At 44.5% G+C, this 25,187-nt stretch overlaps 1 protein-coding gene across 1 annotated transcript; it reads left to right on the forward strand.

Moving 5' to 3' along the window:
- Nucleotides 1–444: 444 nt before the first annotated feature.
- Nucleotides 445–21,046, forward strand: LOC117359743 (dual specificity protein phosphatase 13-like; the record flags this gene model as incomplete). Its single annotated transcript, XM_033942962.1, has 4 exons — nucleotides 445–533; nucleotides 3,149–3,369; nucleotides 11,857–12,049; nucleotides 21,028–21,046. Coding segments are annotated over exons 1-4 (522 nt in total), but the record flags the coding sequence as incomplete, so codon positions are not given.
- Between the last annotated feature and the right edge of the window lie 4,141 nt (nucleotides 21,047–25,187).

Below are 25,187 nucleotides of genomic sequence, written 5' to 3' on the forward strand. Positions count from 1 at the left end.
GCATGGGAACTTCAAAAAGAAGGAACTTTCCAGAGCAAGGACCCATGATTTTAGGATGAGGAAAGTCTTTTTCCCTCCTAATCGTGTTGCCTGAGCAACATAAGGAAAAACCTGAAGTGGCACACCACACAAAAGAAGGTCTTTATGTTGAAAATAACCATGCCCAAACTTGTTTGTGTGCCCACATCCAAGTTCCAGATCCATGCAAGGTTCAGAAGGCTTCTATGGTTAGTTAATGTGTTGAATCTAGCTAACATTTAATTTCTTAAGTCGTTATAATATGCAGCCATATTAATCAGAAATTTATCTATAGAACTGTTTATATTCTAGAAAATATTTAATTGCGAAGACCTCAGCACCTCAATAAAAGGAAGGATGTTTAGCGCCAGGGACTGCTGTTCGCGAATATGCAAAAGAAGAGTTACAGACTACATAACACCAATGATGTGTGAGCTTCAACGTCTTTTCTGGCAAAAAGGAGGTTCTGATAATCATGTGGACCAAGTCTGGCCAAACCTCTATGTGGGAGATGCGTAAGATCCATTATTTACTTTTGAGATTTCAAGGAGTGTTTGGCTATCTAGAGCAATTCTGTGATGCTGTAAAATACAATAGATAATCAATCTAATATAATAAAGCCCTAAGCGCGCATGCGCGCTCCCACCTGCATGCTCCCGTTTTCCGTGCGCTGTAGGGCATCACAGGTAGGAGTGCGCATGCGCAAGAATCCCCTGATACAGAGGATAAGAGAGAAAGAAAAAAAAAGAGACTGAACTGAAGGATAAGAAGGGAAATTAAGATACAGAGGAAGGGATAGAGAGAATATTGTAATCACTTCATATGTCATATCTAATATAATAAAGCCCTGTGCGCGCATGCGCACTCCCACCAGCGTGCTCCCATTTTCCGTGCGCTGTAGGGAATCGCAGGTAGGAGTGCGCATGCGCGCAGTGGCGCGGAGCCTGTCGGCCGCGGCGGCTCTTGCCGTCTAAAGGATAAAAACCCAAAAACCCCCAGAGCTCGCTTTGGGTCCGGCAAGGGCTGCGAGTCCTGAAAACCTTCCGATTCAAGCAGCGTCTGCAGCACTCTACACACGCTGCTTCGGGGCCTTCTACTGCCCTGATTTGTTGGGCAGTAGAAGGACCCGAAGCAGCGTGTGTAGAGTGCTGCAGACGCTGCTGGAATCGGAAGGTTTGTCGAGACCACGGGAACGGAAGGGGGGTAGGGAAAACGCTGCTGCTGCACAGGGAAGTGGTGTGGGGGGAGGGAAATGGAGGGGGAGGAAATGCTGCTGTGGCTGTTGCACAGGGAAGTGGTGGGAGAGAAATGCTGCTCAATAGGAGGCAGGGAGAGAGACAGATAGATAGAAAGAAAAAAAAGAAAGACACAGGGGCAGGGAGAGACACAGAAAGACAGACAGACAAAGGGGGCCAGGGAGGGAGAGAGACAGACAGCGGGAGGGAGAGAGAGACAGAAATAAAGACATATATTCTAGCACCCGTTAATGTAACGGACTAAAATATTAGTAAAGAATAATACAAAAGTAGGAATCTATGTTTTTGCAATTGCACATCCTAAATGTTATTTGGTGGGAAGGGGAGGTGGGGTAACATTCAGCAGTGTAGTCAATGTTTTAATTTAAATGCCAGCAACAGTGCGAGTTGAATGTGAAACCAAATATACATTATACATATGTATATATGATACATGGTGACTGTCTTAAATATGTTTAATTTAAGACTGCTATTTAGCAAGCCTAAACTAAACACGCAGGTTGTCTGGATAGTAGCTGAAAATAACTGCTACTCAGCTAATATTTCTGCTTTGCCATCCCTCTTTCCCTTCACTATGAGGATAATTTGAGAAAGGCATTTTTACACATATATGGCATTGGTGTAAAATTTTTAAAAAACATATAGGGCCTGATGCTGTATAGTACACCCGGTCTCAGCAGCTGCCTAAGAGGCTTTTGAGAATTGCACACAGGTGTCCTATATAGAATTGCATCTGCCCACCTAACCATCCCAATTCTCTAACCGGCATCCATGTCACAGGCACCAGTTAGAGAACCGCATTGCCACTGAGTTAATCACGGCAAGGGAAATCTCCCTGCCATGATCAATTTAGCAGCCGCAGCAGGGAAACCCATCTCCCCCGTGAAGTCAGCCAGCAGGAGGGATGCCTACTCCCTCCTGCCGGAACCCCTGAAGCCCCCCCCCCCAAAATGTCTGCGGCAGGAGGAGTGCCCAATTCCTCCTGCTGCCACCCCCGAGACATCCCCAACAGGAGGGATGCCCACTCCCTCCTGCTGCTGGCCCCATCATCCTCTGAAGCTCCCCAAACACTCCCCAACTCCAGCCCACACTCCCCGACTCCACCCCTGCCACTCCCCAACACTCCAAATCCCCCTGCCACTCCCTGAATGCCCACGACACTCTCAAGATCCCCCTGACACTCCCGTACTTTAATCTGAAGGTTCAAGTTTCAAGTTTCTTAGGTTTTTATATACCGCCTATCAAGGTTATCTAAGCGGTTTAACAATCAGGTACTCAAGCATTTTCCCTATCTGTCCCAGTGGGCTCACAATCTATCTAACGTACCTGGGGCTATGGAGGACTAAGTGACTTGCCCAGGGTCACGAGGAGCAGCGCGGGGTTTGAACCCACAACCCCAGAGTGCTGAGGCTGTAGATCCAACCACTGCGCCACACACTCCTCGCTAAGGTCAGCAAGAGGGATGCCCACCCTCCTGCCAATGCAAAATGGTGGGCCTTCCTCTTCCTTCTGGATTCTGGGAAGCACTGGGGAGGGGCCTAAGGGTCTGATTGACTGGGATGCAGTGGGAGTGGCCTAAAACTTCAATTGGCCTCATACCTAAAACCCCTCCCTTAGTGAGGGTGACAAATTTTGTGTTTGGCAAAAATTTCTGATGGCAAATTAATGTCACAGCCCTTGATAAATCTGGAGGCCGCTGTTGGGCTTTTTTGTGAATGTGATAAAACAGGGCCACTGTTGGACTTTATTGTGAATGCAAAGAATACAGCTGAACTTTGCTTTTTTTTCAACTGTTATGGTTTGGGAAGCCTTTCCTTAGGCAATGAGTAACTCAAAACTATTTTATAATTAAACTTTATGTTCTGTTTCAACAGGTGGGCGGCTAAAAATAAACTGCTTCTCCAAGATCTGGGAATTACTCATATTCTTAACGCAGCAGATGGACGATTTAATGTTAACACGGGAGCACAATACTATCAAGACCTTTGCATTTCTTATTATGGAATAGAAGCTTACGACGAGCCATCGTTTGAAATAAGTGTCTTCTTTCAACAGGCTGCTAATTTTATAAAACGTGGCTTAGATACACCTGGAGGTAAAGAACTTTATAAAGAATAGGAATTTCTGGTATAGAAGAATTACAGCTGAACCAACAAGCCTAAATGATCTCACTAGTGTGTCATGCCTCTTCCTTAGATAGTCAAAATGTTCTATTTCCCTTATTTCAATGAATTTAAAATTTGAAAGTAGGATGCCTGACTTCTATTTCCCTAAATCCTCTTAAAGATCTACAAAACTGCACTTGCATATTTCTAAAAGGACTGTAATACAGCATTCTACACTTCTCACTGAACTGATATCAACAGATGAGCCGGGATTGACACAGAGATCTTCATCGCATCCAGATGACTCAAAATACATCTACCCCCAAAACAGGCACCTGTGCCTATATTCATTACACAAATGATGATAATAATATTAAGACCTCAGAACTGGGGGAACTGCGCTAATCATTCCACAGTCTTACCCCGGGCTAATGACTCATAGGTGACGAGCACCAGACTACTGCCTAAATGAGTACGCCCCCATACATCATCAAGTCTTTTTGAATTTTATTTGTTTTAAAATTTAAAGGTATAAATGTGTCTTTAAAAAAAACGTTTTAATACTATTTTGCACACAGTGCTCTTTTAAGTGAGAAGAAATTAAAATTGCTAATTACAGATTCAAAGACTGCTCTGTCATAAACTAGTATCTTGCAATCATAGATATAAAGATAAGGCAATCAAAAACTTAGCTGAATCCCAAAAGGAGTACTGTTACTGTTCGACAGAACTCTGTTTCTTTATCTTCGTCAGGAACTGGATTCATCCCTTTAGTAAAAAATAGACAGGCAGTAATTCTTCTCTGCTTTATGGTTAAATCATTTTTATTAAATTTCAAAGAGATTCCATACAACTCAAAACAAAAGAACAGCAGTATGACAAAGACAACTACAACCTTTCCACCTGCCCCCTCTCCCCCCCCCCCCCCCAAATATCTGTTTGAGAAGAAAGGATGTTATGAAGAGCATACAATAGTGTCATACAGAGCCTGGGAAATAAAAGGAAATAGCAATGTTCAGTTTTGTATGCACCCCCACCCCCACCCCTATGAATCCGAATTGCAATAGACCCCATAGAAACCTCAGCAACCGACTTCAGGTCCTCAGAAGATCAAAAATCTGCAAGACCCCACCTAGCCTAACCAACCAGTGAAGCCCAGAACCAAGTCCCAGTGGAAAGAAACAAAACAAGTGCCATACCAACACTCCTGTCAAATCTGGAAAAATCAAGTGCCCAATGTTTTTTTTAGAGCTTTCCCCAGATAATACTGGAATGATTATTGCAGTTCCCCCAGGACTGAGCTCTTAATGTTATTATCATCATTTGTTTAATGAATATAGACACAGGTGCCTGTTTTGAGGGTCGGAACTGAAAAAGTCTTTTGCCAATCATTTTTGTTTCTTTGATATTTTTTGGCAATTGTTAGGTTTGGTTTTTTGTTTTTTGTTTTTGGCCTCAAAATACACCTATCAGGCTGAATACAGGCTTGTATAAATTTGACGTCAGTCCTCTATTTCAGACTGCATACTGGCTCCCCGTCTCCTATTAGATTGCGTACAAAATTCTCCTTGTTTTTAAGATTAGAACTACATGGTTTCTACATTTGTTGACTCACTTGCTGTTGCCCTGCTCTCCACCCAGAACCCTTTGTTCATCTAAACACAATCACTTAACTGTCCCTTCATTCAAACGTATCACACATGACTTCACTCATCACTCTATCTTCTCTGTCACTGGTACTAGCTCCTCTTGCATCTTAATCGGATTAATTCTCTGCAGCGCTTTAAGTCGCAACTGAAAACATCTCTCTTTACAGTAGCATTCACTTGACACGCAAAGTCCTAGATTCACAAAGCAAACTGATCGTGTACCAGTCGGTTTGCGACCCGATTTTCCTTCGACCCAATTCACTAACCTCTGTGCCGATCAGATTCCGATCCGTGCATGCAAATGAGGGGAAACGGTGTGCAAAGTAGGAGGGGCCGCAATTCACTAAACAAATGCAGGCACACCGACTGGGCTGGCCGATCCAAAAACAAGCGACCGCTGAGGACCAGTTGCTTGTGCATAAACCTGCTCTCAGCCCCGATTCTCCTGCCTTTTGCATTAAAAGTAGTAAAGCTACCACAGATGAATTAATGCAAAAAAAAAAAAAAAAAAAAGCCTAAAACAAAACTGAGTACACGTTGAGGAAATATAGTTAGCATTTTGGGTTACCATCCATGTAAATGTACTACTTTACCATCTTCATTGCACATACCTCATATACATCTCATTAACTCCAAAATAGTAACAGCTGTAAATGACCAATGATAATGGATTGGCCTCTTAAGAGAATAATTTTATAACAGGACTCTTTTGTGAGAAGATCCAAAGGCACCTATTTTAAGCTTATTTTATAAAGGCCTTTATAAATTAGAAGGTGAATATTCAGCCAGTGACGGTTATCGTTTTTATGGCTACCACCAGTATTATGCCTGGTTTTTCAATGCTGGGCCGTGTCCAGGCACCGGCATTGAATATTTGGTTATGTGTAGCGGGCTATCACTTACCTGGGTAACTTTGATATTGAACACAACTGCCTAAGTCAGTGGTCTGCAACGTGCGGCCACCCAAAGATTGCAGCCCTCAAACCGATGGTTGAAATGCTCTTCAAATGCTGTACGTGTTCATTTCAATCTTGCCCACTTAGGCCCTAAGCAACTGATTCTATAAACGGCACCTAAGTCGTAGGCACAGCTGTCAATCAGCCACAGGGTGTCGTTAACAGAATCGTGCCAAGCAGTGCTTAAGCATTCTTAGGTGCCAATAGCAGTTAAAACTTTGGTGCATTGTCATTTAGGCCAGGGCTTTATTGGTCTACATGAGTGCACCTAAGGTGGGCGCCTACTGGCACTTAAGTTAAACCCCGAATCCACCTCAAATCTGCCTCTAACTATGCCTTCTTGCGAATAACTGCCTCGGTGTAGACGCCTATCTCGAAGTGGTAGGCGCCCACCAAGGTAGGACCTACTGCCTAGTTGTAGACGGTATATAAATTTTTAAAATTTGTTTTTAATTGTTTTCTTTAGTGACGCTTTCCAATTATCAGTGCTAATTAAGTCAATTAAAAAAATTAAGTTAGGCTCTAGATCAGCTAGGCCTGGGTAGGGAACTCCGGTCCTCGAGAGCCGTATTCCAGTCGGGTTTTCAGGATTTCCCCAATGAATATGCATGAGATCTATGTGCATGCACTGCTTTCAATGCATATTCATTGGGGAAATCCTGAAAACCCGACTAGAATACGGCTCTCGAGGACCGGAGTTCCCTACCCCTGAGCTAGGCTATCTTTAGGCATCTTTTATAGAATCAGGACCTAAGTGAAACCAGACAAAGAGAGAACTCTATTTTATGTAGTCAGATTTGTCTTAGCATAGGAGGTTAAGGGCATAAGTGCCGACTCTGCCCCTGGACCACCCACAACATTGCCAGCTATGGCTATAGCACTTAATGCTGAAATTCAGTAGATAGCCCCATAAGGTGACTGGCGCCCTGGGGGGTGGTGCCCCTCTCCCACCCTCTTCCCTGCCCCCTTCCCTTTCCCCGTACCTTCTCCAGGGTGAGCAGCATGCCCATATTGGTGTCGGCTCGCCCTTTGACATCATTTCCTAGGCACAGGTCTCGGAAGTGACATCAGAGAGTGCACCAGGGAAGTAAAAAATGGTACAGGGGAAGACAAGGGGTGCCATGCCCTTAGAAAAACAGCGCCCGGGGTGAACCGCCCCTCTTTACTATGCTACTAGTGCATACAAGTGAATTGACTAGTCAAAGCAATTTAATGGGCAGGAAAGGCCCCTGAATATCAACCTCTAGACTCCTAGAACCAGCTCTAGTTGTGAGCAAATGCTAACACACATTTTTACACCTGCTCCAAAGTTGGTGCAAATATGTGTGGGGCTCCTAGCCATTTAAATAACCTGTCTTGGGCTTACCAGACTTTTTCAGTAGTACTTATCTAGGGTTCATAGTCATTTGCGCGCGAGCAGTGCGCCAACAATCGAGCGCAGACAATTTGGCGCAAGACACCAGCGCGCCGCGGGAAAACTTACTTTTAAAGGTCTCTGATCGGGGGTGTGAGTGAGGAACCCTCCCCACTTTACTTCATACTGTTTGCGCTGCCGTTGGGGTGTTGGAACCCTACATTATAGAGAAAACGGAACTTTTTCCGATTTTTTCCGATTTTCAGTTTTCTCTATAAAGTGGGGGGTTGCACCCCCTACACCTCCCCCCCCCCAATGGCAGCGCGAACAGTATGAAGTACACCCCCCATCGGAGTTCTATAAACAGTATGAAGTACACCCCCCCCCGTTGGAGCCCTATAAAAGTAAGTTTTCCCGCGGCACATTGATGCCTTTTGCCAAATTGTCTGCGCTCGATTGTCAGCGCACTTTTGTCCCATCACCCTTATCTAGATAGTGCTGCTAAAAATAGCTGGTTAGTGCTCAAGCTGAAACTGACTATTTAGGAGGTATAGTCAGCATTTAGCCAGTTAAGTGCTGATATTTAGGTCTTAATCAGTTAAGATAACTGCATAAATAGGATGGCATAAAACTCGTTCCTATCTTTACACAGCACTTCATAGATAATGCCAAATATCACACTTAGGGGGCTCAAATATCACACCTAGGGACTCAAAGCACTTAGCTAAGAGTCTTAGACAAACAAAGTACTATAGGTTTCTTTGTTAGCCAACTCCCTATACCCAAAAATTCAATGTGGGAGCCTGGCAATGGCCCAACATTGAATTTCGGGGTTTAACTTTGGCAGCAGTCAGGAAAACACTGATGTGTACTATATGCATCAGTGTTCTCCCCAGGGCCTTACAGCCGGGCGCTGCACCTGGCTGATTTAGATGACTGCCCAGCTAATCCTGCTGCTGCTGCCGCCGATGCTCCTTCCCGGGCTGACTCGCCGCCGAAAATTTTGTTTGACACCTGCCTTTTTTTTTTTTTTTTGCCAGCATGCTTTTACTTGCTTCGGGCCTTCCTGTTGCCGGGTCCTGCCTAATTTCTGTTTCTGTGAAGGCAGGACCCGGCAGCGAGGAAGGCCTGAAGCAAGTAAAAGCAGTAAGTTGTAAGCTTCCCTCTGGGGCTCTGTGTGCATGCCGGCTTCCCTTCTCTTCCCTCCCCCCCACGGGACGCAACTTCCGGTTTCGGAGAGAAGGGAAACCAGCACGCACACAGAGCCCCGGAGGGAAGCTTACAACTTACTGCTTTTACTTGCTTCGGGCCTTCCTCGCTGCCGGGTTCTGCCTTCACGGAAACACAAAGTAGGCAGGACCTGGCAAAGAGGAAGGCCCGAAGCAAGTAAAAGCTTCCCTCCATCGCTGATCTATGAAAGATAGGTCAGCGATGGAGGGAAGCTTACAACTTGCCTAGCGAATACCAGGTTTGTGAGCTGGGAAGGATGGGAAGAGAAATGCTGTTGCTGCACCGAATAGGGGAGGGGAGGGAGAAGAAAAATATTCTGCTGCTGCACCCATTTTGGGTGGAAGGGAAGAGAAATGTTGCTGCTGACCCAATTTTTTTTTGGGGGGGGAGGGGGCAGAGAAAAGTTGGTGCACCCAATTTGGGGGGGGGAAGAGAAAAGCTGCTGCTGCACCCAATTGGGGAGGGGAAGAAAAGTACAGCAGCATCACCCAATTGGGGAGGGGAAGGGGAAGAGAAGTGCTGCAGCAGCACCCAATTGGGGAGGGGGAGGGGGATGAGAAGTGCTGCTGCAGCAGCACCTAATTGGGGAGAGAGAGGGGAGAAGGAAGATTAGGGAAGGGAGAGGAGAGGCAAGAGATGCCAAGACCATGGGAGGGAGGGAAAGGAAAGGAGCTACCAGACCATGGGGGGGGGGAAGAGATGTCAGTGCATATGGGGGAGGAGGGAGATGCTAGGGCATGGGGAAGAGAAGGGAAGGAGATAGAGATGCCAAACCATGGGGTGGAGTGGGAAGAAAGGAAGGAAAGGAGAAGAGAGAGATGCCAGAGCATAGGGGAGGGGTGAAACTGAAATGAATCATGTACAAAGGAGAAAAAGGGCACAGGATATACAGTTTATTGAAGGGACATAGAAAGAGGGAAGATGCCATATAGAACAGAAAAAGGACGGACACTGGATGGAAAGGGCAGAGAGAGTGAACAGAGAATGCAAGGGGCAGAGAGAGGGTGGACAGTAGATGGAAGGGGTAGAGAGAGAGAGGGCAGAGGCTGGGTGGAAGGGGCAAAGAGAGGGCAGATGTTACATGGAAGGGAGCGAGGATAAACGCTGAAGAGAAGATAATTAAAGCAGAAACGACAAAAGGTAGAAAAAAAATTTTTTTGTTGCTTTACGTAGAATCAAGTAGTATTGTAACTGTATTAATTAAAGTTTATAAATAGGAAATTGAAATAAGGCAGTTTTTTTGGGACTAAACCCCTTTTCTCAGGTCAGGACAGGATACCATAACAGCAGGGGTGCCCAAATGGTCGATCGCAATCAACCAGTAGATCACCAAGGCAATGTGAGTCGATTGCTTTGCCTTTGCAATCTTTTTCTTCCTACCTCCCTGAGCCAGGCCAGGCGCCAGACTCACAAGACTTCACCTCTGACGTCAATTCTGACGTCAGTGAGGTAGTTCTGGGCCAGCCAATCGCTGCCTGGCTGGCCTGGAACTTCCTCTCCGACGTTAGAATTGACATCAGAGGTAAAGTCTTGTGAGTCCGGCGCTTGTACATGCCTAGTCTAGCTCAGGGAAGCAGCAGGGAGAAATTGGCGTGGTGGCTTAGGGGGTAGGGAAAGAATGGGGGAAGTGGATAAATCGGCGTGATGGCTTGGGGGGGACGGGGGAGAGAGAAAGAAAGGCAGAAATAAAGAGGGGGCAGGGGGAGAGAGAAACAGGCAGTCAGGGGGGAGAGAGAAAGAAAGAGAGACAAAAAGAAAAGGGAAGTGGCAGAAATAAATAAATATTGGATTTACAGTCAGAAGAAGGAAGTGCAACCAGAGGCTCATGAAATCACCAGACAAAAAGGTAGGAAAAATGATTTTATTTTCAATTTAGTGATCAAAATGTGTCCATTTTGAGAATTTATATCTGCTGTCAATATTTTGCACTATGGCCCACTTATACTAAACCGCAATAGCGATTTTTAGCGCAGGGAGCCTATGAGCATTGAGAGCAGTGCAGGGCATTCAGCACATCTCCCTGCGCTAAAAACCGCTATTGTGGTTTAGTAAAAAGGGAGGGGGTATATTTGTTTATTTTTGTACAGTTGTTCCTGAGGTGACATTGCATAAAGTCATCTGCCTTGACCTCTTTGAAAACTCGCGGAATATAAATGATAATTAACATTTTCTCTGCGAACAGTGTGCTTTGTGTTTTTTAAAATTTAATTGTTGGTAGATCATTTTGACTTGGTTATTTTAAAAGTAGCTCGCAAGCCCAAAAAGTGTGGGCACTCCTGCTGTAGAGCCATTCTTGTATGACTGGATGAGCTATATTTATCTTTTTTTTTTAGTTGTTTAAATTCATGCAGAAATAAATGGCTAAATTGAATCTAATGACTTCATTAACGCCTTTCCCTTTTTTAAACCTCTATACCAGGGGTCTCAAAGTCCCTTCTTGAGGGCTGCAATCCAGTCGGGTTTTCAGGATTTCCCCAATGAATATGCATGAGATCTATGTGCATGCACTGCTTTCAATGCATATTCATTGGGGAAATCCTGAAAACCCAACTGGATTGCGGCCCTCAAGGAGGGACTTTGAGATCCCTGCTCTATACCATTTGAAAGAGGGCAAATATCTAATTATTCCCTTCTAGCATTGGATGCTTCTTAAATTAAGTAAAAATATTCTGGCACAAGTGTCAAACCTTAAAAAAGGAAGTCATATTGAGCATTGGAAAATAATAATTAATTAATAAAAATAGTACACATTTAGGGCTTCTTTTACTAATTTGCGAAAATAGTTTTAGCGTGTGCTTAGCACACACAGAATTACCACACGCGCTAGACGCTAATGCCAGCATTGAGCTGGCATTAGTTTTCCCGTGTAGCGCAGGAGTTTGCGCGTGCTAAAAATGTTAGCGCACCTTAGTAAAAGAGGGGGTTAATTTTCCCCACCACCAAATTTTCCCATCGCGCCCCACCCAGCTACTTTTTCATGCCACCCGGCTGGAAAAAATGTCTGGGGAGAACACTGTGCATGTATCTGCATATTTTATAAAATAGCCTTGTGCATGCAACTCTGCTTCTACTCCACCCAACCCCAGGGTGAATATGTGTATGGCATGTAAATGGCTGAGCAATTTTATAAAAGGCATATTCCATGGGTAAAATGGACTTAACACATGGAAAACATTTTTTTTTTCTTTGGATTTAGCTCACACAATCAATGCAGACTTTGATCTTAATTCCCTTGTTATAGATGAAACATTTTTGCACTGATAATTTTTTCTTACTAAATTTTTGCAGGTCGAGTTCTAGTTCACTGTGCTATGGGAGTGAGTCGGTCTGCAGCTTTGGTACTAGCCTATTTAATGATTCATGAAAACTTAACACTAGTGAATGCCATCAAGATAGTAAATTCTCACAGGGACATCTGCCCCAATCCGGGGTTCCTAAGGCAGCTGCGCAATCTTGACATCAGCTTAAATGAAGAAAGGAACTCCTTTGACAGCATGGAACCATAACACTGTCTGGTACACTACAATAAAATGTGCATCCATGGTAACGAGGAAATGTTTATTTTAACCATGTGTTCAACATCTTATTTAGACAAAATGGCCACTGAAGGTGAGAAAAATCTTGGTCAAAATCAGCATGAGAAAAAGAGATTATGTTCTTAACTTGCTAATATCTTTTCTAGTAGATAGGTGTGTCCTTCTGGACAGTAGGGTATTCTCTCCATGCTCATGAGTCATGCAGAAGGAATCCATTCCAGGTTTTCAATTCCTCCTCCTCCTCCACCAGAGGGCTCTGCTGCTCCCTTCAGTTTGTACCAAAGCAGATGATAGCTCTACAAAGAGGTGTATGGGGAGACTCCCCGAGCTACAAATCTGTTCTGCTCTGAAAGTATAACAAACATGTTAAACATTGTAATTGAACAAATGAAGCATCAAAATAACCATACCAATCAGAAACATTTATGGAACTCAAATAGTCCCCTAATGTGTTATAGCAATAGATTATTCTTCATACCCTTAAGGTCTGTCTGACATCAAAAATCGAGTTTTGACTCAAATTTCCTGATTGAAACAGTAGGTAGGCGGCGAGCAGGGTTCCAGAATGACACACCTATCTAATAGAAAAGATATTAGTAAGGTAATAACCTAATCTCTATTTCTAGCGCAATAGGTGTGTCATTATGGACTGCAGGGACATACATAAGCAGTCCCATAAATCTAGGGAGGGACTGCTGTGCCTGTTCATAACATTGAGGCCCCAAAGATGGTGTCCTCCTGTGCTGCCATGTCCATTCTGTAGAACTTGGAGAATGTATGCAGAGTAGACTAGGTCATTGCCCTACAAATCTCCCCAGGCAAAATCACCCGAGTTTCTGCCCAAAAAGAAGCCATGCTTCTTGTGGTAGAATGTGCTTTCAAGAAGACTGGTGATTGCTTGCCACAGGTAATATATGCTGACGAGATGACCATCCATATTCATCTTGAGATGGTAGCCTTAGATGCCGGTCTACCATGTTAAGCATGACAGGTGAGCACAAATAAATGGTCCGACAGTTAGAACTCATTGGTGACCTCCATATAACATAGAAGGCCTCTCCTCACATCCAGCTCTCTCAGAATCCAGTCCTGTTTCTTTGATCCTGTGTTCTAGAACACTGGCAATCTTACTTCTTGATTGACATGACGGACAATGCACAAGGAAACTCCTGCCTCCGTGATTTTGAGGAAGGGTTCCCTGCACAACAGGGCCTGCAACTCTGAGACTCATCTTTCTGGTGTAATGGCCATGAGGAAAACAGTCTTGACAATAAGATCCAACAAGGATGTCTCTTAAATAAGCTCATAAGAAGCCTGGCTGAGGCCATGCAAGATCACGTTAAGGTTCCATGACAGAAATGGTTGTTTTACCCTAGATCTGAGCCTTAATGCCCCCTCTATGTCTGGATGAGAAGCTAGGGAAGCTTTGCATCCAAGGACCCTGAAGTACAAGAGGCCCACCACTTGGACCCTGAGTGACATCACTGTGAAGCCTTTGTCGAGACCTGCTTAGAAGAAAGCAAGCACAACCGCAATCGGAGCACTAAATGGCTCTATCTTCTCTTTTGTGCACCAGTGTTGAAACATCTCCCATGCCTTAGCATAAGTGGAGACCATCATAGACTTCTTGGCTCTGAGAAGAGTAGCAATGAGTGCCTCTGAGTATCTTTTGCATTCTAATGCTGCGCAATCAAGAGCTATGCTGTAAGACCAAAGCGATCCATATCTTCAATACCACTGGGCCCTGAGATAGAAGGTTGAGCTGTATCTGCAGTCTGAGACCCTGGTCCCTCTAAAGACGCACTAGGTCTGTGTACCATGGCCTCCATGGCCAATCTGGTGCTATGATGACCACTCTCCCTGGGTGGTGTGCTATTCTGTGAATATGCGCCCTATCATGGGCAATGGAAGAAACATGTACAAGAGCCTGTTCTTTGACCACGGATGGACTAGGGCATCCAGACCTTCATTTCTGGGCTTAGATCTTCGACTGAAGCGTCCACCTTCTCCTCACTATAGCCATCAAATCAAAAACTGGCTGACCCCATCAAAGAACAATTGACTGATAACATCTATTCTTCTAAGGTCTGCCTACTGAGGTAATTGGCCTGGCCATGTCCACACTCATTACATGCACTGTGGAGATCACCTGTACATGTAACTCTACCCACTGGAACAATAAGTGGGATTCCAGGCTCAGTTATACACTCTTGGTGCTTCCTTGGTAATTGACATATGCCACTGCTGTAGCATTGTCCAATAAGACTCGAATAGCCTGTCTTTCCAGACTCTTCTCCAGCTTTTGTAATGCCATTCGACTGGCCTAAAGCTCTGTTGATGGACCATTTCTCCCCACCCAAACAGGCTGGCATCTGTTGTGAGATTCACCCACAAAGTTATTCTGAGAGACATGATCAGTAATAACTGGACAACTAATACTGCAGCAGGATTCCAGAGTCAAAGGAGAGTAATTTGGAGGGAGTCCTCTTGTGGGGACCATTGAAACAGTAGTGCATTCTGGAAAGGATGGATGTGAGCCTTCACCCAAGGGACCACATCTATAATGGTTGCCATGGAGCCTAGTACTTGAAGATAGTACCATGCCATTATCTGAGTGCAGAGCTTCTGTCTACATGCCTCTAGAAGATAGACCCGGTCTTCTGCTGTGTTGACTAGTACTCCCAGGTATTCCAGGGATTGGGATGGAACCAGCTGGCTCTTTTGAAAATGCACTATCCAGTCCAGGCTTTGCAAGACCTGGTCCACTTGAGCCACTGCTTGTTCCCCTTCCAAAAACAATAGAGATTTGAACAGCCAGACATCCAGATATGGATGCACTTGCAATCTTGTTCTGAGAAAATGCGCTGCTATCACCACCATCACCTTGCTAAATGTGCGCTGTGCTATTGCCAACCCAAAGGGAAGTGCTGAGAACTGATAATGTTTCTCCAGCACATGGAATCTCAGGAATCTCCTGTGTTCTGGAAATATTGGAATAACATGTGCTGGTAGACTTCCGTCATGTCTATGGAAGCTAGAAAATCCCCCAGAGCAGGGATATGGAACTCCGGTCCTTGAGAGCCATATTCCAGTTGGGTTTTCAGGATTTCCCCAATGAATATGCATGAGATCTATTTGAATGCACTGCTTTCAATGCATATTCATTGGGGAAATCCTGAAAACCTGACTGGAATACGGCTCTCGAGGACCGGAGTTCCCTACCCCTGCCCCAGAGCCACTGCTGCGATGACTGACTGCATGGTTTCCATGAGAAAGCATGGAACTTTCAGGGCCTCATTTACATGTATAAAATCCAGAATGGGTCTCCAGTCGTCTGTGCTTTTCTTGGGATGAGAACTGGAGGTTTGGCTTTGCTTAAGTCCTGTAAATCTCTGCCTTGATTCCTGAAAGGATCTTTGAGATGAGGCTCCTCATGAGTACTGTCAAAAGCATCCAGAATAACAAAAATTAGACCACCCAGAACCTCTTGATGTTCGCAGAAAAAGAAACGGATAATGATAGGAGTGTACTACCATCTGCCCAGACAGGATAAACAGACAGACTGAAATGTTAACAGTAATTAGGGAAGCTAACAAACTAGATAACACAATAATAATGGGCTATTTCAATTACCTCAATATTAACTAGGTAAATGTAACATCAGGACATGCTAGGAAAGTATCCTTGGTGAAATCAAGGACTACTTTATGGAGCAGCTGGTTCAGGAAATTACAAGAGGTGAAGCAATTCTAGACCTAGTTCTTAGTGGAACACATGAATTGCCGTAGAAGGTAATGAGGATGGGACTACTTGATAACAGTGATCATAACCTGATCAGATTGGATATAATCTCTGGAGTACACAGAAGAAATCCAGAACAATAGCATTTAACTTTAAAAAATGAGACTATGATAACATGAAGAGAATGGTGAAAAAGAGGCTTAGAAGAGCAGCTGCAAAGGTCAAAAATTTACATTGGGCGAGGATATTATTTAAAATAAAGAATGACACAGGGACAAATTTGTCCCCATCCCCATCCCCATGTTCAAGGCTTGAACAGATGAGGCAGAGCTTGCAGGAATGTGGCAGGGACAGGGGCAGAACTTACGGGGACAGTTTGAGATTTGTCCCTGTGTTATTCTCTAATTCAAAAGTACCATCCTGGAAGCCCAGGCCAGATATATTCTATGTATTAAAAAAGGAGAAAGGAAGACTAAATGTCAGCTCGCATAGTTAACATGTGAGGTGAAAGAAGTTATTAGAGCTAAAAATAAATTCTTTAGAAAGCGGAAGAAGGATCTGACTAAAAATAACAGAAAACAGCATAAGGAATAGCAAGTCAAATGCAAGGTGTTGATCAAGAAGGCAAAGAAAAGCAGATTGCTTGCAGGCAAAAATAGTAAAAACTTTTTTAGGTATATTAAAAGCAAGAAGCCAGGAAAAGAATCATTTGGACTACTAGATGAGTGAGGGGTAAAAGGGATGCTCAGGAAAGACAAGTCCATAGCGGAAAGATTAAATAAATTATTTGCTTTGGTCATCACCAAGGAAGATGTATGTGAGATACCAGTACCAGAAATGGTATTCAGTGCTGATGAGTCAGAGAAACTGAAACAAATCTCTATAAAATGGGAAGATTTGACAAACTGAAGAGTAGCAAATCACCTGGACCTTAAGGTATAAATTCCAGAGTATTATTAGAATTGAAAAATGAACTTGCAGAGCTATTAGTCATTTGTAATTTATCTTTAAAATCCAACATGGTACCGCAAAACTGGAGGATGACCAACATAATGCTGATTTATTAAAAAGGATTCTAAAAGAGGTGATCCGGGAAATTATAGACTGGTGAGTTTAATTTTGATTGCAGCACAATGGTAGAGAGAATTATAAAGAACAAAATTACAGAGCATATACATAAGCATTGATTAATGAGACAAAGTCAAGTGAAATCTTGCCTCACTAATCTACCACATTTCTTCAAAGGGGTGAATAATAGAACTGTCCAATTCAGGAAAAAATATTTCAGTTCGATTCATTTTGCCAATTGAATTGATTTTTTGATCCAATACAATTCAATTCACTTTCTATGACATAGCTTTAAAATTAGCTGACGGGTTAATTTTGCAGCCTCTTCTCCCACCCCTCTCCCCTTTGCTCTCCCTAACCCCATGCTGGCAATGACAAATGTAAACAAAACACTGTTAGGTCCTGGTTTGCACTTGTTGTCTAACACCAACTCTGGCAGGATACATATTTCAAATCTGACATATTGTAATCACAAAATAGAAAATAAAATTATTTTTCTACTTTTTGTGGTCTGGTCATTTTATTATTCAAATCATGTGGTTTCTGTTTATTTTCTGTTAACTTACTCACCAAGGTCTCCTGCTCATTTGACATTTTCTTCTTTCTCAGTACTCACCATTCATCTTCCATCTCTGTACCTTCCCGTCTCTCTCCTCTTCCCTGCAGGTCCAGCACCCCTCAAGGGTCCAACACCATCTCTCCCTTGCCCTCTAGCTCCATTCCCCAGTCCAGTATCTCTCTTCCTTCCCTCTAGCCCCCCTATGTCCCATGTAACTGGCATCCTCTCTCTCTTCCCTTCCCTCCAGTCCCTCAACTCCCAACTCCCAGCCCTTGTGTGGCCAGCAGTGAATATGTGCAGCTTTGTAAAAGGGGACGTAAATTTCTTGGATTTATGGACCATCTTTCTTGAAGCAAGTATTGAGTTATCCAATAGTGAAGAAATATAATCATCAGTCCATATATTTTTTTGAAAATGTGTGTACAGAAACCACTATGATATAGAAAAAGAGATCACATTGCAAAAATATAAATAATACTTTAAAAATGTCATGATCTTGCTTTCAGCAAATACTCTGCATCAGGAAAATCTTCACTATATATTTTTTTAAATCAGAATCATTTTGGAAAACAATTCTTCATGATACAAAATCTACTGCACTGCTTCACTGTGTCAGGAAAAAAACCATACTCTTACGCCATTACTCAAAAACAGCAACATGGCATAAGAACATAAAAATAGCCTTATTGGGTCGGACCAAGCCCATTAGCCTGTTTTCACGGTGGCCAATCCAGGTCACTAGTACCTGGCCAAAACCCAAGGAGTAGCAATATTCCATGCTACCAATCCAGGCAAGCAGTAGCTTCCCCCATGTCTGTCTCAATGGCTATGGACTTTTCCTCCAGGAAATTGTCTAAACTTTTCTTAAGACCAGCTATGCTAACTGCTCTTACCACAACCTCTAGCAACACGTTCCAGAGCTTAACTATTCTCTGAGTGAAAAAAATTTCCTCCTATTGGTTTTAAAATTATTTCCCTGTAACTTCATCGAGTGTTCCCTAATCTTTGTACTTTTTAACGAGTGAAAAATCAATCCACTTATACCCATTCTACTTCACTCAGGATTTTGTAGACTTCAATCATATCTCCCCTCAGCTGACTCTTTTCCAAGCTGAAGAGCCCTAACCATTTTAGTCTTTCCTCATAGGAGAGGAGTTCCAACCCCTTATCATCTTGGTCGCTCTTCTTTGAACCTTTTCTAGCACCACTATATCTTTCTTGAGATAAGGAGACCAGAATTGAACGCAATACTCCAGATGAGGTCGCACCATGGAGCGATTTAACAATTTTGTGTCATAAGCAAATTTAATTGTCCCACTAGATCAGGGATCTCAAAGTCCCTCCTTGAGGGCCGCAATCCAGTCGGGTTTTCAGGATTTCCCCAATGAATATGCATTGAAAGCAGTGCATGTGCATAGATCTTATGCATATTCATTCGGGAAATCCTGAAAACCCGACTGGATTGCGGCCCTCAAGGAGGGACTTTGAAACCCCTGCACTAGATATTCTCATCTCTAGATGTGATCTTTAGCTACGCTTTGGACACTAGTTTCTATTTTGCTATGGGTTGTTGAGTAGGAGTGTGCATGTTAGAAAGTGAGAATGCATGTGAAAGAGGACTGACCAAATGCCTCAAAACATTACATTACATTAGTGATTTCTATTCCGCCTTTACCTTGCGGATCAAGGCGGATTACATAAGAATTGTTATGATCTTAAGAAATACATATTAAGAAGTATTTGAGGAATAGTTTGAACATTTTTTTAATTTGTTAAGGAGTAGATTGGTAATGCAGGAGGAGTTTGGAACATTATTGGTTGTGTTATGTATTTTTTGAAGAGTAGGGTTTTTGTTTCTTTTTTGAAAGTTTTGTAGTCTGTGGTTGAAGTCAGCAGATTGGTGAGTTGTTGGTCTAGTTTTGCTGCTCTGGTGGCCAGTAAGTTGTCATATATTTTTTTTTATTTGACATTTTTGGTTGGCGGGTTTGTGAATATTGTGTGGGTTCTCCTGTGTCTGTTTGAGGTGGAATGAGTTAGTCGATTATTCCAGTAGGTAGGGCTGTTTCCATTTATAGCTTTGAATAATAGGCAATGGAATTTGAAGTGTATTCTGGCTTGTATTGGGAGCCAGTATGAGTCATGGTATGCCTCTGTGATGTGGTTGTATTTTTTCAATAAATAGATAAGTCTTAGGGAAGGAAGTGTACTCCTTGGACGTTTTGTTAAAAGGTTTGATTATGCCTGCAGAATGTCCAAGTCCTAAGCCCTCTTCCCTTAAGATTTAATAATAATAACTTTATTCTTCTATACCGCCACAATCTGACGACTTCTCAGCGGTTTACATTGAAGAGAGCTGGACAATCAGCGAAGTACAAAATACAAATAGCAAAAGTACAATATATTTCTTAAGGATAATCAGAGTAGAATTGTTGCAATTATTAAAGAATTATTACATTTAGATGCACTAGAGACAAAACAACCAGAAAGACGTCTGAAAAGTCAGTTTTGAGAAAGCCCACTGGCAGTGCCAGTTTATTCTGTCTTTTGGACATCTCTCATTTTTGAATATGAGGCCCTAAGTCCTTAGTTACTTGCCTACTTTATGAATAGGGTTGTGCTTATTATTCATCAAAAGTAATTAATTAGGGTTACTGTTACTTCTCAGCTTAACTAGTTACGGTAATTAAATTACCCATCCAGGAAAGGCATTCATTACTGATTACAGTTACCTGTTTAGAGTAATTAATTGTTTTCCTTTACCGGCACCACATCAAAAGTATGCTAATAGTTTAATTCTTTTTGTGTACAATACAAATGCAGCAGTTTTATTCAATCAAATGACAACAGATTTGAAATCAAAACAATAATTAACAATTAACATGTGCGATGGATGCAATACTACACAGGAATACAAAGTAGACAATTCCTGATCTCTGTAGCTTTTGCTTCTAAGTGTCAGCATTTGCCCAGCAGCACTAAAAAGTCTACCTGCAACATGCGAGAGTGGTAAGAAGTGAGAGGCCCCACTTGGAGTATTGTGTTCAATTTTGGAGGCAGTATCTGGCAAAGGACATAAGACCTGAAGCAGTACAGAGAAATGCGACGAAAATGGTATGAGGTTTGCACCAAAAGACATATGAGGAGGGACTGGAAGCCCTGAATTATGTATACCCTAGAGCAGGGGTGTCAAAGTCCCTCCTCGAGGGCCACAATCCAGTCGGGTTTTCAGTATTTCCCCAATGCATGAGATCTATTAGCATACAATGAAAGCAGTGCATGCAAATAGATCTCATGCATATTCATTGGGGAAATCCTGAAAACCCAACTGGATTGCAGCCCTTGAGGAGGAACTTTGACACCCCTGCCCTAGAGGAAAGGAGGGACAGGGGAGATATGATTCAGACGTTGAAACACTAGAAAGGTATTAACATAGAAGAAAGCAATGTTACTTACCGTAACAGTTGTTATCCAGGGACAGCAGGCAGCTATTCTCACTAGTGGGTGATGTCATCCGACAGAGCCCCGACACGGACATCTTGAAAGCATGTCTTGCTTGAAGAAACTTAGAAGTTTCGAGATGCCCGCACCGCGCATGCGCCAGTGCCTTCCCGCCCGATGTACCGGGCGTGTCTCCTCAGTTCAGGTAGCTAGCCTGAGAAGCCAACCCAGGGGAGGTGGGTGGGACGTGAGAATAGCTGCCTGATGTCCCTGGATAACAACTGTTACGGTAAGTAACATTGCTTTATCCCAGGACAAGCAGGCAGGTATTCTCACTAGTGGGTGACCTCCAAGCTAACCCCAATGGGATGGTGGGAGAGTTGGCAATTTCAAGAGAATAAATTTTGTAACACTGTTTGGCCAAACTGTCCATCCCGTCTGGAAAAAGTGTCCAGACAATAATGAGAGGTGAATGTATGAACCGAGGACCAAGTGGCAGCCTTACAAATCTCCTCAATCGGTGTCGATCTGAGGAAGGCTACAGAGGCTGCCATTGCTCTGACCTTATGGGCTGTGACCTTACAGGGAAGGGATAATCCAGCCTGGGCATAGCAGGAAGAGATACAAGCCGCCATCCAGTTAGAGATGGTACGCTTCTATACAGGTCGTCCCAACTTGTTTGGATCAAAGGAGACGAAAAGTTGAGGAGCAGTTCTGTGAGGCTTTGTGCGCTCCAAGTAGAAAGCTAAAGCACGTTTACAGTCCAGAGTGTGCAAAGCAGCTTCCCCAGGATGAGAATGAGGCTTTGGAAAGAACACTGGAAGCACGATGGATTGGTTGATGTGAAATTCAGAGACCACTTTAGGCAGGAATTTCGGATGAGTACGAAGGACCACCTTGTCATGATGGAATACAGTGAACGGTGGATCCGCCACTAGGGCCTGAAGCTCACTGACGCGGCGAGCAGACGTGAGGGCCACCAGAAAAACCACCTTCCAGGTGAGATACTTAAGTGGAGCCTTGTTGAGAGGTTCAAACGGAGGCTTCATGAGACGAGACAGGACAACATTGAGATCCCAAACCACAGGAGGAGGTTTGATAGGAGGGTTGACATGAAAAAGACCTTTCATAAATTTGGAAACCACAGGATGAGCAGACAAAGGTTTCCCTTGTAGAGGCTGATGGAAAGCCGCAATAGCACTCAGGTGGACTCGAATGGAGGTAGATTTGAGACCAGACTGAGATAGGTGTAGAAGGTAGTCCAATACAGAAGAAAGGGAAGCTCGCTGAGGTTCCGTGGCATTGGAAATACACCAGGAGGAGAATCTAGTCCATTTTTGGGAGTAGCATTGTCGAGTAGCAGGCTTCCTGGAAGCCTCCAAGACCTCCCTCACTGCTTGAGAAAAGTGGTGAGGAGTTATGTTGAAAGGAACCAAGCTGTCAGGTGGAGGGACTGCAGATTGGGATGAAGTAGTGAACCTTGATGTTGAGTGAGAAGTGAAGGAAACACTGGAAGAAGTATGGGCTCCCTGCTGCTGAGTTGAAGTAGAAGGTAGAACCAAGGTTGTCTGGGCCACCGAGGAGCAATTAGAATCATGGTGGCATGGTCTGATCTCAACTTGACCAGAGTCTTCTGAATGAGAGGAAAAGGAGGAAACGCATATAGGAAGCGATTCCCCCAACCCAGCAGAAAAGCGTCTGCCTCGAGGCGGAGAGGAGTGTAGATCCTGGAGCAAAACTGAGGCAGCTTGAAGTTGTGGGGGGCTGCAAAGAGGTCTATCTGAGGTGTCCCCCACTGTGCAAATATCTGATGAAGGGGTTTGGAATTGAGCGTCCATTCGTGAGGTTGGAGAAGACGACTCAATTTGTCTGCCAAGACATTGTCTTTCCCCTGAATGTAGACAGCCCTGAGGAAGGTGTTGTGGCGGACCGCCCAATCCCAGACTCGAAGAGCTTCCTGGCAGAGGGAGGCCGAGCCCGTGCCCCCTTGCTTGTTTACATAATACATGGCGACCTGATTGTCGGTGCGAATCAGGACCACCATGTCGTGAAGCAGATGTTGAAAAGCCTGAAGAGCATTGAAGATGGCTCTGAGCTCCAGAAGATTGATTTGATGGAGTCGCTCCGCACTGGTCCAGAACCCCTGAGTGCGAAGACCATCCAGATGAGCTCCCCATGCATAGTTCGATGAATCGATCGTGAGAACTTTCTGGTGGGGAGGAGAGTGAAACAGCAAACCTCTGGATAGATTCGAAGAGGTCATCCACCAGAGAAGAGACTGCCGTAGAGCAGGAGTGACTACAATGTGGCGGGACAACGGGTCGGACACCTGAGTCCACTGAGATGCCAAGGTCCATTGAGGAATTCTGAGATGTAGTCTGGCAAAAGGCGTCACATGAACTGTGGATGCCATGTGACCCAAGAGGACCATCATGTGTCTCGCTGAGATGGACGGGCGAGAAGACACCGATTGGCAGAGTAGAAGAAGAGCATCCATGCGCTGAGGAGGAAGGAACGCTCGAAGTTGGATGGTATCCAGGACCGCCCCGATGAAGGGGAGAGTCTGGGTGGGCTGAAGATGTGACTTGGGAAAGTTGATCTCGAAGCCCAAGTTCTGCAGAAAACAAATTGTAGTCAAGGTCGCCGAAATGACCTCTGGGGCCGACGGGGCCTTGATGAGCCAGTCGTCGAGGTATGGAAACACCTGGAGACCCATGTTCCGGAGTGCAGCGGCCACCACCACCAGACACTTCGTGAAGACTCTGGGCGAAGAGGAAAGGCCAAATGGAAGCACTCGATACTGCAGATGTAGATGTCCCACCCGAAATCTGAGGAACTTGCGGGAGGCCGGATGAATCGGGATGTGAGTGTAGGCCTCCTTGAGGTCCAGAGAGCATAACCAATCGTTCTGCTCGAGGAGGGGATAGAGAGAGGCAAGGGTCAGCATACGGAACCGCTCCTTGACCAAAAACTTGTTGAGGACTCAAAGGTCCAAAATGGGCCGCAGATCGCCCGTCTTCTTCGGAACCAGGAAATACCGGGAGTAAAACCCCTGGTTTTGCTGTTCTAACGGGACCGGCTCGACGGCTCGCAGCCGAAGCAAAGCCTGAGCCTCCTGGAGAAGAAGAGCGGTCTGCGTTAAGTTGGAAGGATACTCTCTTGGAGGGTGGTCCGGGGGGACCTGCTGGAAGTGAAGAGAGTATCCCTCTCTTACGATGGTAAGGACCCAAAGGTCTGTGGTGATTGACTCCCATCGATGACAAAAATGATGGAGACGACCCCCTATGGGAAAAACAGGGGAAGACAGAACGTCAGTTATGCTCCCTGGAAGAGAGTCAAAAAGGCTGAGTAGCCTTGGGTGCAGCCGGCATCTGAGGCTTCTGCTGAGCCTTTTGCGGAGGCTGTCTCTTCGCAGGCTGTCTCGCAGGAGGAGTCTGTCTCGGTTGATAACGTCGCTGGTAAATCTGAGGCGGCCTAGATGGACGAGACTGCTGAGGTTTCGGTTTAGGACGTAGAATAGACTGAAAAGACTTTTCATGGTCCGACAGCTTTTTAGTAACAGTTTCGATAGACTCATCAAACAGATCCGCTCCTGCACAAGGTACATTTGCAAGTCTGTCTTGGAGGTTCGGATCCATATCGATGGTTCGAAGCCATGCCAGGCGACGCATGGCAACCGAACATGCCGCCGCTCGAGCCGAGAGCTCAAAGGCATCGTAGGAGGATTGCATCAGTTGAAGGCGTAATTGGGACAGGGTCGCCACCACCTCTTCAAACTGGAAACGAGCCTGAGCATCGATGAAAGGAGTGAACTTGCGGAGCACCGGCAAGAAAAAATCCAAGTATGAAGAGAAGAAAAAGTTGTAGTTGAGCACTCGAGTCGCCATCATCGAGTTCTGATAGATACGTCTACCAAACTTATCCATCGTTCTCCCCTCTCTGCCCGGAGGAACGGAAGCATAGACTTGGGAGGGATGAGAACGTTTGAGAGAGGACTCGACTAGAAGGGACTGATGAGAAAGTTGAGCTCCCTCAAACCCCTTGTGGTGAACGATACGGTATCGAGCATCCAGTTTACTGGGTACTGCAGGTAAGGAATACGGTGTCTCAAAACAGCGCATGAAAGTCTGGTCCAGCAGCTTGTGTAGAGGAAGCCGAAGTGTCTCCGCCGGAGGGTGAGGTAAATGCATGGTGTCCAAATACTCTTTAGAATATTTTGACCCAGTGTCCAAAGTCACATCCAAGTCATCCGCCATTTGTCGGAGAAAGGAGGAGAA

This window comes from Geotrypetes seraphini, chromosome 4 (genome assembly GCF_902459505.1).
Source record: "Geotrypetes seraphini chromosome 4, aGeoSer1.1, whole genome shotgun sequence".
NCBI lineage: Eukaryota > Metazoa > Chordata > Amphibia > Gymnophiona > Dermophiidae > Geotrypetes > Geotrypetes seraphini.